Here is an 18,475-nt window from a genome sequence, read left to right on the forward strand (position 1 = left end):
GTACACGCATTTGGATCATCCAACGATTCCAGTTTTTACCGTCAAATACTGGAAGTTTGGTGTTCATGTTGCCGTTTCCGTTCATCTTTCTACCTTGCACAGTACACTCAAATTTCTCACACAGTGTTTCCCAACCCACAGAATTAAAATTATGATCAGATTTTGTTCAAGATTCAACACGAATCTAAGAATCAAGATCAAACACACAAGACCTCACGTTCACTCGTGTTTCCCGTGTTTCCCAATGAATCCGAACCGGAGCTCTAGATACCAATTGTTGGTGCAAAGGTAGAATAAAGAAAGAATGAAAATATTCTATTAAGAGAATGACGGCTACAAAAAGGATTAAAAGTTACAATGATTGACACCCTATTTATAAGCTAAAACTAGGGTTACTATAATAGGATAAAATACTAAAATACCCTCTAACACACTTAGGGGCTAAGAAAATAATACAATTTAAATATGAATTAAATCTAATAAAATCTAATAGATCCATCCATTGATCTTGAGATCTATGTTTGTAGTTCTATGTTGTGAACAAATACATTTGATTTTGATGTTGATGATGAAAAAAAAATTAAAGCAAAATCATAAACATAATCAGACAAATCTTAAGTGTGAATCAAATATAAAAGTAAGAGGTTTCGGGTGATCTCTGTAAAAGAATCAATAGTTAAATAACTTAACCAAAAAGTCTGTGATACTTGCTTTGTCTATTTATTTATCTTCCTATATGATCAAATGTAATATTAAGTGAAGCAAGAGGTTTCAGGTAATCCGTGCAAAAGAATCAAAAGTTAAATAATTTCACTAGAAAATGCCAACCGCAAAAAGATTGTTGGTGATCCTTGCTTTCTCTGCTTATTTATTTTCTTATAGGATTAAATGTATAATTAAATGAATGCTCTCAAAATACTAAAGTCACACACACGCACATATGTACACGTACACAAACATATGTACACGTACACAAACACACACTCACATGCATGTGCACACACTTAAAAACTATTTTCAAATATTGATATTTTCCAAAAACATCTTCTAAAACTTCTTGTTGGGTTATAAGGAAGTTTCTCATACTCTCCATATTTAGTAATCCACACTTCCTTGATCATATACGGGTCAGATATAGCTAATTGGGGAGTTGACCCACACCAATGCAGGAAAGATTCCCATACAAGCAAGACCACCTGTGGTAGAATGGAACCACATGTTTTAAGAAGTTGTGATCAAAAACTGACTGACTTGCATCTGATTAAATCATAAAAGTTACAATGTTTGTTATGTGGTGTTATGCATTAATCCTGATCCCAGTTACTAAAGAAAAATCTCATGCCAATTTAATGTGTTACAGAAAGGAACTTTTCCTTCAAATACATTACTCAGCACTCTAAGACATTCATAAATAGAATGTTTAGATCATTTCATCTAAATTTTGGTACAACTATGTCAGTTTTTTTTAAGAGAATACTAATAACTATCTTGAATCCAAAAGTAGTATGATGCAATCTATGTTTTGTATAAATTTTTCATTTACAATTCTAGTAATTCGTGTGTACTGTGTTACTTGCGGCTATATATTAGGTTTCTGATAACCTGCCACTACATAATAAAAACCTTTTGCATATAAGAAAATTAATATAATTCAAGTTAGAGGAAAGAAAAACATCAAAGTTTAAAACTTCATATAAAAAACCAACTATATTTAAATGATTATTCAACACAATGACGATTAAATAAAACAAATCTAAAAATAAAAAACATCTAATATTTATTTTAATAAATAATACATCCATAATTAGCAAAAAGACAATCCTAATAAAAAGAGTTTTTTCTTTATGTCACTAAAATAAAAATGAGGTGGAGCGATATTTTTTAATGGTCACCTTGATGAAAGAATAGCAAAGCCACATAATTTTAATAAAAATAAAAATAAAAATAAATAAATTTCTTGATATTTAAAAAAATTACCCACACAAAAAAAGAAATCGCAAACAAAATATCTCAAATAAATAATAATAATTAATAAAATTCAATACTTTCTATTAAAAATAACAAATCAATTTTTTTTTAAATTAAATTTGACAATTAATTTAATTTATTTTTTTCTAACAAATATCTAACCTACTCTTTTGGCTAAATAATAGTGAATCAAATATAGTCACCAAATATATATATTAAGTTTCAACTTCCTCTAAAAAATAATTATATATTTTTAGTTTATTTTAAATTATAGTCTTTAAATTATATTTAATCGAATAATTTAATAAAATAAAGTGGTAATTTAATCATTAAAATATATTCAATTAAAAGTTGTGATCGTGAGTAAGTTAAAGAAACTTATCTTGAAATACGTTGAATCTCACTCAGGATATAGTGATATCAAGTATAAATCTAATTATTTTACATAAAATCTCAATCATTATTATCAATAAATATAAGTAATATATTAAAAAAGAAATATCATTTTTTTTCTTATTTCATTTAATATATTCAGTTCTATTAAAGCTTAAGATATATGATAAGATTTATATCAAATCTCAACCATTATTAGGAATAAATCAAACCCCAGTAAATTACCCAGGATATATATATATATATATATATATATATATATATATATATATATATATATATATATATATATATATATATATATATATATAATTTAATAAGATTATTTGATTCAATTCTATTAATCATTAAAATTTACACTTGATGACAATAGATTCTGAGATCAAATTACACCAATGAAATTATTATATTCATTTATAACCTTTGATTTTTTCTTTAAACCTGATGCCTAAAAAAAGCTGCATTACAAAATATGGCATTTCCTCACATGATTAAATAATTTCATATATAGATATCTTATGAACTAAGTAATTAATAAAATATTTCTTTTGAGCAATCTATTTCATATACATATATTTATATGTACTGCCTCATGAAAATAATATCTATATACTAATATTTTATTTATTTCTCTCAAATAACTATTCAATTTGAAAGAAATATTTAAAAAATATTAGTTTTGAGTAAAACGTGATTATAAATTATTCTTTAAGAAATTTATAATTCTTAGTAAAAAAAATAGTTCTTTTCATTTTTAAATAATTCTTTTTATATTTATATTATATTATATTATATTCACTTTAAAATGTGTTGTATGATGAAATCTATATTTTGTGTAAATTTTTTCATTTATAGTTCTAGTGATTATTTGTGTGTATTGTGTTACTTGCGGTCAGATAATTGATATCTAAAAGGTTTTTGATAATGTTGTCACTGTTGAGATATAGCTACAAAATTCAAAGGTCAATTTATTAGTTTCGTTCAGCTATTGATACTTTGGATACATGTCCACTCCCTTTTATTTATTAAATTTATCATAATAAAAATGTTTTGCATATAAGAAAATTAATATAACTCAAGTTAGAGGAAAGAAAAACATCAAAATTTAAAACTTCCGTATGAAAAATTAATTATATTTAGATTAAATAGAAACAAATCTATAAAAACATTAATATTTAAGAATCAAAATTTCAATAAATAAGACATTCATAATTAGCAAAGGACAACTCTAACGAAAATAATGTCAAAAATATAAATCTGCATTAATTTTTTCAAATGATGGCCTTGATGAAAGCATTGAGACAACAACGTCAATATTCACTTTAGCACAACATGTCAAATCGATATTCTTCAATTGTGTGCAGTTTTCAATCACATGTATCACTCCTTTTTCTGTGATATATTCACAACATATCAATAGTAATTGCAAAAGTCCACGACAACTCTTTGAGATCTCATAGAGTGTTTTATCATCAACACTTGTACTAGATAAGTCCAACACTTCTAGTTGTTGAACAATAAAGTTCATTTTAAGTTCTCTAACTTCATTTAAATAGGTCAAATCCAGATGTCTAACCTTACAACATCTACTTAAGACTTGACAAATACCTTTTTTAGATAGACCAAGACAATAACTCAAATCAAGAAGTTGCAAATTGGGGAAAACATAGGCAAATAATAGGATGGTCTCGTCATTTATAAATGAAGTGTGAGCTAAATGTAGAAACTTTAATTGAGGGTTGACATCAAAATCTTTCAAAATATAAGAAATTTGTACACTCTTTCTCTCACTATATGTATATTCCAATGTGAAATCATATATGCTTTCCATTGTGATCTCACCAAGTGAATGACAGTTCTTAATGAGGGAAAACAAAGCTGATTCTGTGAGCTTGGAACATTTACTAAGATTTATAGATACTAAATCAGAAAGAAGCAAAACCAACCGAGAGACATGATTATTATTTAGAAAATCAACCCCTTGAAGACCTAAATGTCGAATCCCACGACACTTAGATAATAAATTATAAATTCCATGGAAACTATAACCGGTACAATTTTTAAGAACAAAACTCTTCAAAGGAAGACCTTCTCTTGCAATAGAGTAAAGCAAATCATTAGAGATTTGGGAACACCAAAACTTAAGAGAATTCAAACCCTTTAAACTCACAAAGGAATCAATGTAATGTGAAGTAAAGTAGTTTGCATCCTTTAAGTCAAACCTGAAAATAGATAAAGATTTCAATGATGGTCTGTCACGGAGAGCCAAAGCAATGGTTGGATCGAGATCATGGGAGCCGAACCAAAGGTCGAGGGAATCAAGATTGGAGAATCTATGGAAGAAACGAGGGAGAAAAGAAAGTTGTGGATAATATATTTGGAGAGAGAATATGAGACGGTTAGTAATGGAGAGGAAGTGTTTTGAGACAAGAGATAGGGATTTAAAATAGAGTTTGTTTATGTCGTCGATGAAGAGGAATGTGAAGACATGCTCCCAGCAGTCATCGGGTAAGTAAATCGATTGTTGTTGTTGTGATGATTTTTTGACAAGAGTTCTCTTCTTCTTTTTCATTGCAACGAGTGGTTGTGAGGATCTAATAAAAGTATTCTTCTTCATCATAGTGAGGAGAAAGAGTGATTTGTGAAAACTTGTCTTCTTTCTTCTTTTCATGTTGATTTTCATGTTCACCATGTCACGTTCATTCATCGATACCGTCACTATTTAAAGACCTAATAGATTAGGTTAAATATGAAACAAATTAAACTAGGTTAAAAACCACCTACATGTTTGACTAGATAATAGGAGCCAAAAATACTCACCTAATAAATTAAAGAATACGGTTAACTTTTGCTAAATAAGTAATGGACAATCAAAATTATAATAAATAAGTAATAACTAATTAAATAAAAATGGCCAATCAAAACTATGATAAATAATATTAATAATATAATTAAGTAAAAAGATTTAAATCTCCATTTAACCCCACCTATTAGATAAAAAACTAATTCTTCACATTTCCAGATCGCTATAAAATAGAATGAAACATATTTTTAATAAATAATAATAATTAAATAAATTTATTGTTTTCTAAAAATATAACCCACATAGATATAGAAAATCAAATATTTCTAATAAATAGTAATAACTAAAAATATTCATTGCTTTAAAAAAAACCACACAATGGTTTGAGTTTTTAAAGCTTCTTTACATGATCTTGATCAAGGAGACATGCCAATCATACACTAAGAAGTTATGATTCAACATAGTGTCAATGTTTAAATTAACCAATTGAACCTTATCGTTACACGAAAAATAAATAGAGTCGTCACCGAATTTTATTTATTTCAAGAGAAAAGGGAAAATATCGATAAAACCTCTAAAAGGTGAAGAAAATGGTCTCGCAATCAAATTCTGATTCGGAAGTCGGTTATGCAAGGAGGAGATATTAGCATCACTCGCATTTCTTGTACTCAATGAGAACCATCTTGGTTGTGTATACGCAAATGAGTATCGTTATCTAAAGGTTACTTGCTAAAAGGGAGAGGGAGAGGTTTTTTATTAGTGTGCTCACCGTCATACCCTAATTTTTTACCCCTAAGATTTCAACTCTTTTGACATCATTACATATCATCAAAAGATCTCATACATCATTTCATATCTCTAACCATTCAAAAATACAAAAATATGTTTTGTCTTGTTTGATTCTTTCACAAGGTAGGTGTGTTGGTTTAAGGAGCTCAAGTGATTAAATGGTCAAGATTATGGGCATTCCTCAGTAATTCAAGCTTCTCATGCATTCACAATATTCACATGATTTTCATTCATCATAATCAATTTCAAGATTGCATCCATTCAAGATCAACAAGTTCAAAATTCATTTGATGCCTAAATTAGGATTTTGATCAAGATTGCTCTGATGTTGACTTTTTGACCAAGACATCATCTAATGGTTTGAAATATGATTCAAGGTCCTAAAGTTCTTCATTATGATCATTAATGTGCTTCAATTGTCTAGAGAAGCTTGATTCATTGATCATTAAAGATTTGGAATTAATCTGATGAAAAGTCAATTGCTCAAGGTCAAAGTTTGACTTTTGAGATTTTTTGATCAACCATGGGTTTATCAAGTCAAGAATAGTGAAAATATGGTTCATGAATTAATTTTATCAAGTTGAATCAAGAAAATCAAGAAAAAGTTCAAGAATGTCAAATTTAGGATTTTCAAAAATTCTCAAAGATATGAAATTGCATGTTCGTGAAGCCCACTTTACAAGTTTGTAACTTCTTCCTCAAGCCATCAGTTTTCATGCTCAAATGATTTAATTATAGATGATGTTCCATATTTAAACTTTGTAGAAGGAATGAACCAAATATCTCATAAGGATTGGAAGATATGAAGTGATGAAAATGAGATATCAAATTTGTAAAATTGTTCAACACTTGGAAAATTCTCCAAGTGTTTAGCAGTTAAGATTGTCAAAGTTGATGGCCAATTATCTCCATGATCCAAGATTAATGTCTTTAAATGTCCAACATTAAATTTGTAGAGGATGAGAAAATCTTCCCAACGAGCCCTTTGGCGTGAATTTATCACACTTGAGCTAGGAGTTTCGAAGAAGGAAAGTCACCATGTTATGCCAAATTGAAAGTCCATCTTCACGCTAAGGTTCATGTTCAAACCAAAGCCAGACCTTAAAATCTTTCTTTGCATCCTATGATGCTTATAAATCTCATCATAATGAGTGTTTTACACAAACCACTAATGCATTACATAAGGGCTTGAATCATTATCTAAACAACATATCATTCACGGGTCATTTTACCATAAAGCTTCATTGCCATTTCCATAAAGATCACGTTTCTCAACCAATTTTGCTTGGAGCTTTGTAAATAGATTTTTCTTTGATCTTACTCTATCTAAACACCAGAAGTAAGGCCCTTAAACTCAAGAAAAGCACTCTTACTCTCCCTTAATCACTTTATACTTTCTTGGAACCATAATGCACCATTAACTTTTTTTTGGTAACTTGATGGACAAACTAGAATCAAGACACAACCAAGATAAATTCCATTCAATTCAAATTAATGGGATACACCAACTCAAGTTGGTGTAGTGATGCTGAGGATCAAAAATCCACAACTGACTATGTGTTTATGTAGGTGATGCTGAGGATCAAAAATCCACAACTGACTCTGGGCGTTATCCAACTCAAGGCTAGGGCGACCTCAATAGTGTTGATCTTTTCACTATTGATGTTAGGGGCGGTTAAAGTTTCTTGAATGATAGTTCTATTGTGTCCTACCTTCTTCGTAATGGCGAGCTTAGATATGAGGTTCCCTCGAGCATCTTCAGGGTCTGGCATATTTCCAGAGTCTGAATTGCCACCAGAATCTGGATTACCATCAGAGTCTGGGTCATCAGAGTCTGGATCATCAGAGTCACCTTCATCTTCTGAGTCTTCTCCAGAGTCAGAATCACTATCAGAGTCAGAATCAACGTCAGAGTTTACTCTAACTTCAGAAATTCTTAACTCTGACCTTTCTTCAGAAGTTCTAACATCAGAGTCAGATTGAGACTTATCCCAATTCCAAACTTCTGATTCCTTCACAATCACATCTCTGCTGAATTCAATTTTATTGGTTTCTGGACAATAGAGCTTGTATGCACCTGTACTGTGGTACCCTATCAGAATCATCACTTTGCTTCTATCATCCAGCTTCTGTCTTCTGGCTTCTGGAACATGTTTATAGCAAACAGAACCAAACACCTTCAGATGATTAGCACTTTGCTTATCTCCAGTCCACTTCTGTATTGGAACTATTTCCTTCAACTTCTTCGTAGGACATCGGTTGAGTACATACGTTGCGGTGGCAACAGCTTCTCCCCAGAGCATCTGAGGAAGCTTCTTCTCCTTTAGCATGCTTCTCACCATATCAAGCAAAGTGTGGTTTCTTCTTTCAGAAAGACCATTGTGTTGAGGGGTATAAGGAGCAGTAACCTCATGCTCAATTCCATTCTCCTCACAGAACTTCTGGAACTCTTTGGAGTTATACTCACCTCCACCGTCAGTTCTAAGAATCTTCAACTTCTGACCACTCTGATTCTCAGCCTTCATTCTGAACTTCTTGAATTCATCAAACACCTCGTGTTTAAACTTAATAAGGGATACCCATGTCATTCTTGTGAATTCATCAACAAATAACATAAAGTATTTATTCCCTCCAATCGATGCTACTGGAAATGGACCACACACATCATAATGTACAACTCCCAAGGCATGTTTTGCTCTTGGAGCAGTTTCTGACGCAAATGGCAATCGTGGTTGTTTTCCTTCCATACAAACTTTGCATGACTTTTCAGGCTTCTTAATTGCAGGAATTCCATGTACCAACTTCTTTGAATTCAGATTTTTTAAGCTTCTGAAATTCAAATGACCAAATCTTCTGTGCCACAGCTCACTCTCCTTCTCAGCACTTGTTGCACTAAGACATTCTGAGTCTGCAGTTCTGAAATTCACCTTGAATGTTCTATTCCTTCCCTGTTCTGACTCCATAATCAACTTCTGATTGCAGTCATACAGCTTCAGAAGATTGTCCTTCATGGTAACTGAAAAACCTTTCTCAATTAATTGTCCCACACTCATCAGATTGCTTCTGATGCCAGGTACATACCACACGTTCTGAATCAATGCTGTTTTCCCATTGTTCAGAATCACTCTGACATTTCCCATACCTTTTGCATTAAGATATTTGTCATCAGCACATCTGATCTTTGTCCTCTTTTCAGAGTCAAAGTCAACCATCCATTTCTTGTTTCCAGTAAGATGATTTGAACAACCAGTGTTCATATACCACCAGTCTATCAGATCCATATCATCAGATTCAGAGGCCATCAATAGCACAGATTCATCATCAGAACTTCTGGCTATATTTGCTTCTTCTGATTTTCTCTCCTTGTTTGACCAACAGTCTCTAGCAAAGTGACCAAACTTCTTACAACAGTAACATTGGATCTTCTTCTTGTCATACTTCTCTTTTCCCTTCTGAGCATTCTTTTGTCTATCAGAGGTTGAGCTTTCTGACTTCTGACCACCATCAGATCTTCTCCTGGCTTCTGACTGCTTCTGATACCTCCTATCAGAAGTTGCTTTCAGAGCCTGCTGCTCTACTTCCCTTTCAGAAGTTCTCTCTGTCAAACGCAACTCTTACGCTTCTAGACTGCTCTGCAGCTCTTCAATTCTCATGGTGCTCAGATCTTTGGAATGTTCTATTGCTACCACAATGTTATCAAATTGAGAGGTAAGGGATCTCAATACCTTCTCCATGATTGTTTCTTCAGAAAGAGTTTCTCCACACACTTTCATCTCATTAGTGATCAGAATCACTCTGGAGATGTATTCAGAAACTTTCTCATTATTCTTCATGTTGAGATTCTCATATTGCTTTCTCAAGGACTGAAGCTTCACCTTCTTCACTGATGCGTCACCACCATAACATCTAACCAGTGTGTCCCACGCAGCCTTTGTTGTCGTTGAATCTGCAATCTTCTCAAACACATTTACATCAACACATTGATGAATGAAGAACAATGCTTTTTGATCCTTCTTCCTTACTTCCTTCTGCGCGTTTTTCTGTTCATCCATCGCATCTGCTGATACCGGAACATAACCATCAGTGACAAGATCTAGAACATCTTGAGCACCGAACAGTACACGCATTTGGATCATCCAACAATTCCAGTTTTTACCGTCAAATACTGGAAGTTTGGTGTTCATGTTGCCGTTTTCGTTCATCTTTCTACCTTGCACAGTACACTCAGATTTCTCACACAGTGTTTCCCAACCCACAGAATTAAAATTCTGATCAGATTTTGTTCAAGATTCAACACGAATCTAAGAATCAAAATCAAACACACAAGACCTCACGTTCACTCGTGTTTCCCGTGTTTCCCAATGAATCCGAACCGGAGCTCTGATACCAATTGTTGGTGCAAGGTAGAATAAATGATGAATGGAAATATTCTATTAAGAGAATGACGGCTACAAAACATGATAAAAGTTACAATGATTGTCACCCTATTTATAAGCTAAAACTAGGGTTACTAGAATAGGATAAAATACTAAAATACCCTCTAACAAACTTAGGGGCTAAGAAAATAGTACAATTAATAAATATGAATTACTTCTAATACATATCACTATGTAAGTTTGTATAAAAACCTAACATATTTAGAGGATTACCATATACAAAATGACGATTAAAAACATATTTGTAAGTTTGTATTTTAAAAAATAAGTCATTTCTCATAGAAATAAATCTAAAAACCAAAAATATCTTATATTTAAGAATCAAAACTTCAGTCGAATTTCACTAGAGCAATTATCTTTTTCTAATGATGGATTTGATGAAAGAATTGAGATAATAAGTTCACCATTCACTTTATCGCAACATCTCAAAGAGAGTTGTCCGCAGTTTTCAACCACGCTCATCACTCCCTTTTATGTGACATATTTACGTGTTAGTAATAGTTGCAAAAGTCAACAACAACTCTTTGAGATCTCATAGAGTGTTTTGTCATCGACACGTGTATCAGACAAGTTCAATACCTCTAACTGGGAACTACAAATTTCATTTTAATTCCTCTCACTTTTTCACAATTGGTCAATTGCAAATGTCTAGCCTTACAACATCTACTTAGAACTTGATAAATACTTTTTCCAGATATGTCATAGCAATAACTCAAATCAAGAAGATGCAATTAGGGAAAATGGAAGCAAACAATACAATGATCTCGTGTTTATAAAGGAATTGTTAGAAAAATGTTAAAACTTCAATTAAGGGTTGACATCAAAATCTTTCAAAGTATCTGCATTTTCTACATTCTCTCTCTCAATATATATATATATATATATATATATATATATATATATATATATATATATATATTATATATATATATATATAATATATATATATATATATATATATATATATATATATATATATATATATATAATATATATATATATATATGTTCCATTTTGATCTCAAGAAGTGAATGACAGTTCTTAATAAATGCAAACAAAACAGATTCAGTGAGTTTGGAACATTCCCTGAGTCTGGTTAGATTCACAGGGAAGATTCGACGATTGGTATCAGAGTCTGGTTAGATTCAAAAGGAAGATTCACAAGGAAACATGGGTGTACGGTGAGGCATTGTGTGATTGATTTCGTTTCTTGAATTCACAATCGGAATCTTAACAGAATCGCATTTCTTAATTTTGTGGGATTGGGAAACACGAGTGTTTGATGAGATTTGTATGAGTTTAAGTGCAAAAAAAATTGAAGATGAGCGGTGAGAACGGTAGCTTGAATACAGAGCTTCTAGTGTTTGATGGAAAGAATTGGAATCGGTGGTCGATTTAGATGCGTGTGTTGTTTGGCGCTTAAGACGTTCTTGATCTCGTCAACGACGGTTATGTTCTGGTTGCGACGGAATCACAGAGAAACGTGCAAAGAGAAACGAGGGAAATAGATCAAAAAGCGTTGTTCTACATCCATCAATGTGTGGATGTGAATGTGTTTGAGAAAATTGTTGATTCGACGACGGCGAAGGTTGCGTGGGACACACTGGTACGGTGTTACGGCAGTGATGCATCATTGAAAAAGGTGAAGCTTCAGTCTCTACGTAAGCAATATGTGAATCTCAACATGAAGGACAATGAGAAGATACCTGCTTAAATCTATAGAGAGATTTTGATCACCAATGAGATGAAATCTTGTGGAGAAACTTTGTCAGAACAAGTAATCATTGAGAAGTATTGAGATCTCTTACTCCTCTATTTAATTACATTGTTGTAGCAATTGAACATTCTAAAGACCTCAGCACCATGAGGATTGAAGAGATGCATAACAGTCTAAAGGCAAAAGACTTGCTTTTGACTGAGGGAACCTCTAAAAGAGAGGTAGAGCAGGCTCTGAAGGCATCTTCTGGGAAGAAGAGTCATAAGCAGTCTTGGTCAGAAAGCAAGAAGAGACATGGTTGTGGTTTTCAAAAGTTAGAAGTCTTCAATTCTGATGAGAAGAAACATCAGAAGGGAAAGAGGAAGCTTGACAAGAAGAAGAAGAAGGTTCAATGCTACTGTTGTAAGAAGTTTGGCCACTTTGTTGTTGACTGTTGGTCAAACAAGGAAAAGAAATCAGAATAAGCAAACATGGTCAGAGGTGATTCTGATGATGAACATGTGTTATTGATGACTTCTGAATCTGATGGTGCGTATTTGGTAGAGTAGTGGTATATGGACACTGGCTGCTCAAATCACCTAACTGGAAACAAACAATGGTTGGTTGAATTCACATGCTCTGTTTTGTTCCTATTTTTCTGTTTTGAACTTTAACTTTAGAATTTTGCTCGGAGTGCAAAAGTTAAAGTGTGAGAGAATTTGATCGGTATATTTTCATACACATTCTTTCACTATTATGTTGCAACAACTCTAGAGTTTCTTTTGTTATTTATATTATTTTAGTGTGTTTCCTTAACTTAATTTATTGTTACATTTATTTCAATTTCGTATGGTATTTTCTGAGTAAACAACTATTTACACTCTCTCTCTTCGCATTTCATAACTTGAGTTACGAGAATCGAATTGACGCATTCTAATAGGCGTTGGAAAGCTGAGAGGATAATCAAAAAGTTTTATGATGAGGACAGAAGTAGATTCGGAGTGCATAAAACTTGAATAATTCATGAGATTAATTGAAATACACTGTCAGTGTAAAAGGATTTTACACCATCACTTAATTATAGACGTTGGATATTAAAAGAAGTTTAACTTTTATTTTAAAAATCTATAAAGTAATACAAACGGGTGATGGTGATGAACCGACGGTGTAAAACTTTTTACACTGACAGTGTATAGTAATTAATCTCATAATTCATTTTATCTTCAAATTTAGTAATATAATAAGTTTTGGGCCGAATTTTATGTTTTTTGGGTCGGATGCTATTAGGGCCCGATTTCCTTTATTATATATTTAAGCTAAACTCAAAATTAGAAAAGGTGGACAATTTTTAGGAATTAGAGAGGGGATTAGAATTACATGGCCGGCTAAACTTTAAGGTTAATCTACTGTTTCGGAATTTCATCAAGATTTTGAGGTTATTATATTATCAACTTTTATTCAATTTCTTTCAATCATGTTTTGTGTATTCTTGTTTGCTTAATTTGAGTTGCATATAATCGTTTTGATTAAATTTGATTAATGCATATTCCTTAACTTCGCGTGTTAACTTAACTTATTCGTTAACTTCGCATAATCTTCAGCCGTCAAACTTAATGCGGGAAATAGGAATATAATTCACATGGTGTTGATCATGCTTGTTAACTGATACTATAATCAAATAGGAATTAGATTCACTTAAGGAATTGGTGATATAATAATCGATGATAAGTCTGAAATTACTGAACTAAGTAGATTAATCCATTAATTATAATTGTAATCGTTTTCTTTATTTTCAATTGTCTGAAAACCTAAACCCCATTTTTGTTTTTTTGTTTTGGTTAAATTAACTTAGAGTCCTTGTGATACGCCTCGAGTGTCGCTTCCTTATATTATATTTTTAATAACTCGTTTTTGACTCGTGTGCGACAACAAATCAACTGCGAAAGCCAATTTTTAACGTATTTAGGAATCCGGTGACACGCCAACGAAAATGGACGTCACCACTAGTTAAATAATTTCTACAGATCAATTTTATTCTCCTTATGGTAAATGATTGTGTTTTGTATGAGTATAATTGATAGACGGAAATTACCATTTCGTTATCTAATCAATTAAATTATGTTTACATCTTTGTATTATTTTTTTCGCACAAAATCAAATCTTTGAGTAGCCTTAACTAAGCATAGGAACAATACATAGCGATAATTATATTGAAATAACCGTGAATTCGACGATCTTTTATATTATTTCATATTAATAGTTGTATACTTTTGGCCTATCATCTATCATGTAGGAGTTAAATGAACTAAGGTTGGTATTGTCTCGCAATGTTTTTTACCTTTCATGGTTAAAGACATTAAGGAATACTTATTCAAAAGAGGTGATAAGAGATGTATCAATTGAATGAGCTAGGATTAGTTAACCAAGCGTAAAGAATGGGAAGACATGGACTTTAGTTGTAAATATGGGTTCAGTCTAACAATGTTGGAGAAACAAGGTTGAAAATTCCTATTCAACCCAAATTTTATGGTTTCTCGAGTCTCTAGAGAAAAATACTTAACTCATGAAAACTCTTTGGCTGCGACTCTTGGTCATAATCCAATATATATTTGTCTAAGTATATGAAATAACCGAATAGTGTTAGAAGAATATATATATATATATATATATATATATATATATATATAATATATATATATATATATATAATATATATATATATATATATATATATATATATATATATCCTTGGAGTGGAATTATCAATTCCTCTTAAAATACTACATGTAACTTGAAAATGCTTTCTCAAGTTCACACTTTTTCACGTCAGTAGCGTGCAACACTTAATTTATAGCCAAAAAGAGTTACTACAAACAAAGTTCAGAATTACACAAAAAAGGGGAATAGCAATAGTCAAGCTGAAATCCTTGTGAAGATGATTTGTGCACCATGTTGAGGCTGCAAAGTTATAAACAGTATAGGAGCATGTTTATAGCTTGGAGATACCACAAAACTATAACTTTGAATAATCAAAGCAAGAGCTATCTTTGCCTCAACCAATGCCAAATTTTGCCCAACACAAGTTCTAGACCCTAATCCAAATGGAAACCATGCTGCTAAATGCTTCCGAGGTTCGCTAAATCTCATTGGATTAAACTCGTGACAATCTTCTCCCCAGATTTCTCTGTCATGATGAATAGCAGCCAATGCCAAGTAGAGTTGAGTCTTTGCAGGAACTTCCATGCTCCCTAGCATCACATTTTCATTGGTTTGCCTCATTAACATTAGAGCTGGAGGATAGAGTCGAAGTGTTTCACTAATGATCATGCCGACCTGTTGGAATATTAAACCAACATGAATTATTAGTCCATAAACTCAAAAGATTGTTTTGTTCATTAACTGATGCAACACAAAGACTGATTGCACAAACATACTAGTACTACATACTGCACTATTTTTTGAGGATCCAGATTTGTTGTCATCAAATCCCTGCAATCACGTAGTCATGCGTATGCAAACACAAAAAAATGTTTTGACTATGTGATTGTGTGAAACACAATTCCATATTTTGACATTTTTAATTTAAATACTTAATTAATTGCACTAAATTCATAAAACTCCATTGTTTCTCCATCCATGGCAACATTTTCATCATCTCTGCTTCGATTTAAAGATCTCATTTCAGCATAGACTGAATGTTCGCAACCGACCATTTGACTAATGAACAATCATCTAGACATATTTACCGATAAAAAACACTATGCTCCCAGTGGCATTCAGCAGAGAAATTTAACTTTTTTGTAGCACTCATTCTACTATAGTACTGATAGAAACAGATTCATTCTATTAATTCTGGTGTAAAATGAAAGAGGCAAGTCAGTTGTAAAATGGGAACTTACAATCTTAAGGTCATTTAAATTGTCTGCAATTGGAGGTTGATTGTGTCCAGTTACACGGAGAACTTCTTCACGCGCCTTACTTTGCCATTCTTGATGTTTTGCTAAAAGAACAAGTGCCCAAGTCAATAAGTTAGCTGTTGTATCCTTTCCAGCAAAGTATATGGTTTTACATTCATCTATAATTTCTTCCAATCCTAATTTGTCTTCTCCACCAACTTCATTCTTGTAGGAACTCATTAATGAGTTTAGAACATTTTTGGAATTTTCTCTTGCATTGTTCTTGCTCTCAATCAGCTTGCAAATTGATTCACGCGTCTCTTTATCTAGTCTCCATCTATCCCGGTTCTTCTTAGTTGGCAAATATCTGTCATTTAATCGAAATTCAGAAAGAAAAAGAAAAAAAAACTATACAGTGCAGCATTTAAAGCATAGGACGAATAGAAGCGCTTTTTAACAAGTTTGGAATAGTTACCTAAATCCAGGAATATAGACACTTCTAACTGCCTGTGAGAAAAGATGCATCTGCTGCTCCTGTAATTTGAAAATTTGCTTTCCCTCTTCAAAACTGCTGCCAAAAGCAGTCCTTGATATAACATCAGCAGAAAGATCATGAAGTTCTCTGTGCACATCTATTTCAAATTCATCTCTTCCTCCTCTTTCATTTTCCCAATTTTGAAGCATCTTTGTCACACTTTCCACAATATCTGGCACCCATCCCTGCACAAATGAATGCTAAATTCTGACACAAGACAACATCAAAATCCAATTATAAAATGGCTAGTTAATAATCAAGTATCAGGAACAATATCGGATAATTTTGGCCTTCTTTCTGTACTTGTCACAAAAAATTAAAACTTTAGAACCATAAATCTTAATTTTCTTCAAAATTAATGAAATTTGACCGCAATCACAACACCTACCACAGCACCCCCAACCACAATTTAAAACCATGATAATGACTATTTCATATGAGAATAATGTATCATTCACAAAACTAATTTGATACTGATCTGACCTTAAGAATCTCCACGTTGAATGCCAAGTTAATTATCCTTCTATGAAAACTCCATTGATTACCCTCCAAACCAACAAGTCCTTGTCCAAAAAGCAACTTGGATAGTGGATTATAAGGAACCTTCCCATACTCTCCACACTTAGTAACCAACACTTCCTTGATCATATCCGGGTCGGATATAGCCAACCGGGGAGTTGACCCGAACCAATACAGGAAAGTTTTCCCATACATGCAAGACCACCTGTGGTAGAATGGAACCACACGTTTTAAGAAGTCGTGATCAAACTGACTCGCTTCTGATTTAGTTTGTGCGTAAAGGCGTTTGATCTCAGATGAGTTACCAAAGATCGGACGGTAGTTAGGACCTGATATACCTTGGTTGCGGAAGTGTCGTTGGATTTTGTATGGGAGATAGAAAACTGAGTGAACGGTTTTCAAGAAATAATATAGAACAGGGACAAGTATGGTAACAACAACAACAACAATTGCGTGATTCATTGACATCTTGTTTAGAGAAAAAAGAGAACCAACTGAATATAGGGTTGACTTCAACTGTGAGTGAAAAGAAAACACTCAAGTTAGTGTGCAATGAAATGAAATTTGGAGATTTGGAATTTTGATTCCCTACCGCAGCAACAGGGTAATCATTTTGTGACTTTTTTTATGACTTGTTATTTCAACACACAAAAATTCTAAATATTGACAATAAATTAATAAAAGATAAAACGCAAGAAAAAGAAGAGAATAGTGATATGTGAATAAATTTGTGTTATATAATATACTATTATTAATATAAGGGTAATGTTAACATGAGTTTTATGGACACAAGATAAGACATTCACTTATACAAAATTTATATTGAAAAAATTAATTATAAAATTAATTTTATATATTTATTAAAATCAATGCATAATTTTCAATATAAAATTATTTTCTTTAGTTTTTATTTTGTGCTCCTAAGACACAACTTTGTATGTAATTAGATTTAGATTTGTTGTTGATACTTGTAAATCTAACTACTACAAAATCATTACATAAAAACAATCTTTAGAATTGTCATAAAAAAGTAGAAGACTTGATAGCGATTGATTTTGAGACAAAGGAAAGAATGTAAAAATTCACTAGGCTAGTTTAAATGTCGAGTATATATTTTTATTGGTTTTTATAAATAAAAAAATTAGTGTGTAGAAAAATATATTGTCTTTTTTTTAAAAAATACCGAGAAGTATCAGATTTTTTTTTAAAATGTTGAAACTTTGATAGTGTAAAATCATTGGTTTTTTGAAAAAAAATCATGTATTTATTGGATATTTAGCAAATCTATGAAATATTCGATAGTTTGAATTTTCACGATTGAGATTTTGTCTATAGTTTTGTATGATTGTTATTGTATTGATAATTGTGTGTTCATAATGAATTCAATCCCTCCGTCTCATAAAAGTCATATTTGAACAATTCACGGTTCTTAAGAAAATG

The 18,475-nt window shown here is 32.0% G+C and overlaps 2 protein-coding genes across 2 annotated transcripts; both read right to left on the bottom strand.

Annotated features, from left to right (window-relative positions):
• Nucleotides 1-3,604: 3,604 nt before the first annotated feature.
• On the bottom strand, nt 3,605-4,933 carry LOC127130200 (uncharacterized). Its single transcript, XM_051059256.1, has one exon. It carries the CDS (start codon nt 4,931-4,933, stop codon nt 3,605-3,607), a length of 1,329 nt encoding a protein of 442 aa, XP_050915213.1.
• Nucleotides 4,934-14,895: 9,962 nt separating this feature from the next.
• On the bottom strand, nt 14,896-17,679 carry LOC127125993 (cytochrome P450 734A1). The gene is made up of 4 exons (XM_051054848.1): nt 17,000-17,679; nt 16,457-16,701; nt 15,985-16,348; nt 14,896-15,418 (listed from the first exon to the last, which is right to left on the bottom strand). Exons 1-4 carry the CDS (start codon nt 17,501-17,503, stop codon nt 14,999-15,001), a joined length of 1,533 nt encoding a protein of 510 aa, XP_050910805.1. The 5' UTR covers nt 17,504-17,679; the 3' UTR covers nt 14,896-14,998.
• Between the last annotated feature and the right edge of the window lie 796 nt (nt 17,680-18,475).

The sequence above is a fragment of the Lathyrus oleraceus genome, chromosome 3 (assembly GCF_024323335.1).
Source record: "Lathyrus oleraceus cultivar Zhongwan6 chromosome 3, CAAS_Psat_ZW6_1.0, whole genome shotgun sequence".
Lineage (NCBI taxonomy): Eukaryota > Viridiplantae > Streptophyta > Magnoliopsida > Fabales > Fabaceae > Lathyrus > Lathyrus oleraceus.

Coding starts and splice junctions, on each gene's coding strand:
- LOC127125993 (XM_051054848.1), bottom strand. CDS start 17,503: ATGTCAATGAATCACGCAATTGTTGTTGTTGTTGTTACCATACTTGTC. Junction 16,702..16,999: donor TCAACGTGGAGATTCTTAAG/GTCAGATCAGTA, acceptor TCATTTGTGCAG/GGATGGGTGCCAGATATTGT. Junction 16,349..16,456: donor GTCTATATTCCTGGATTTAG/GTAACTATTCCA, acceptor ATTAAATGACAG/ATATTTGCCAACTAAGAAGA.
- LOC127130200 (XM_051059256.1), bottom strand. CDS start 4,933: ATGAAAAAGAAGAAGAGAACTCTTGTCAAAAAATCATCACAACAACAA.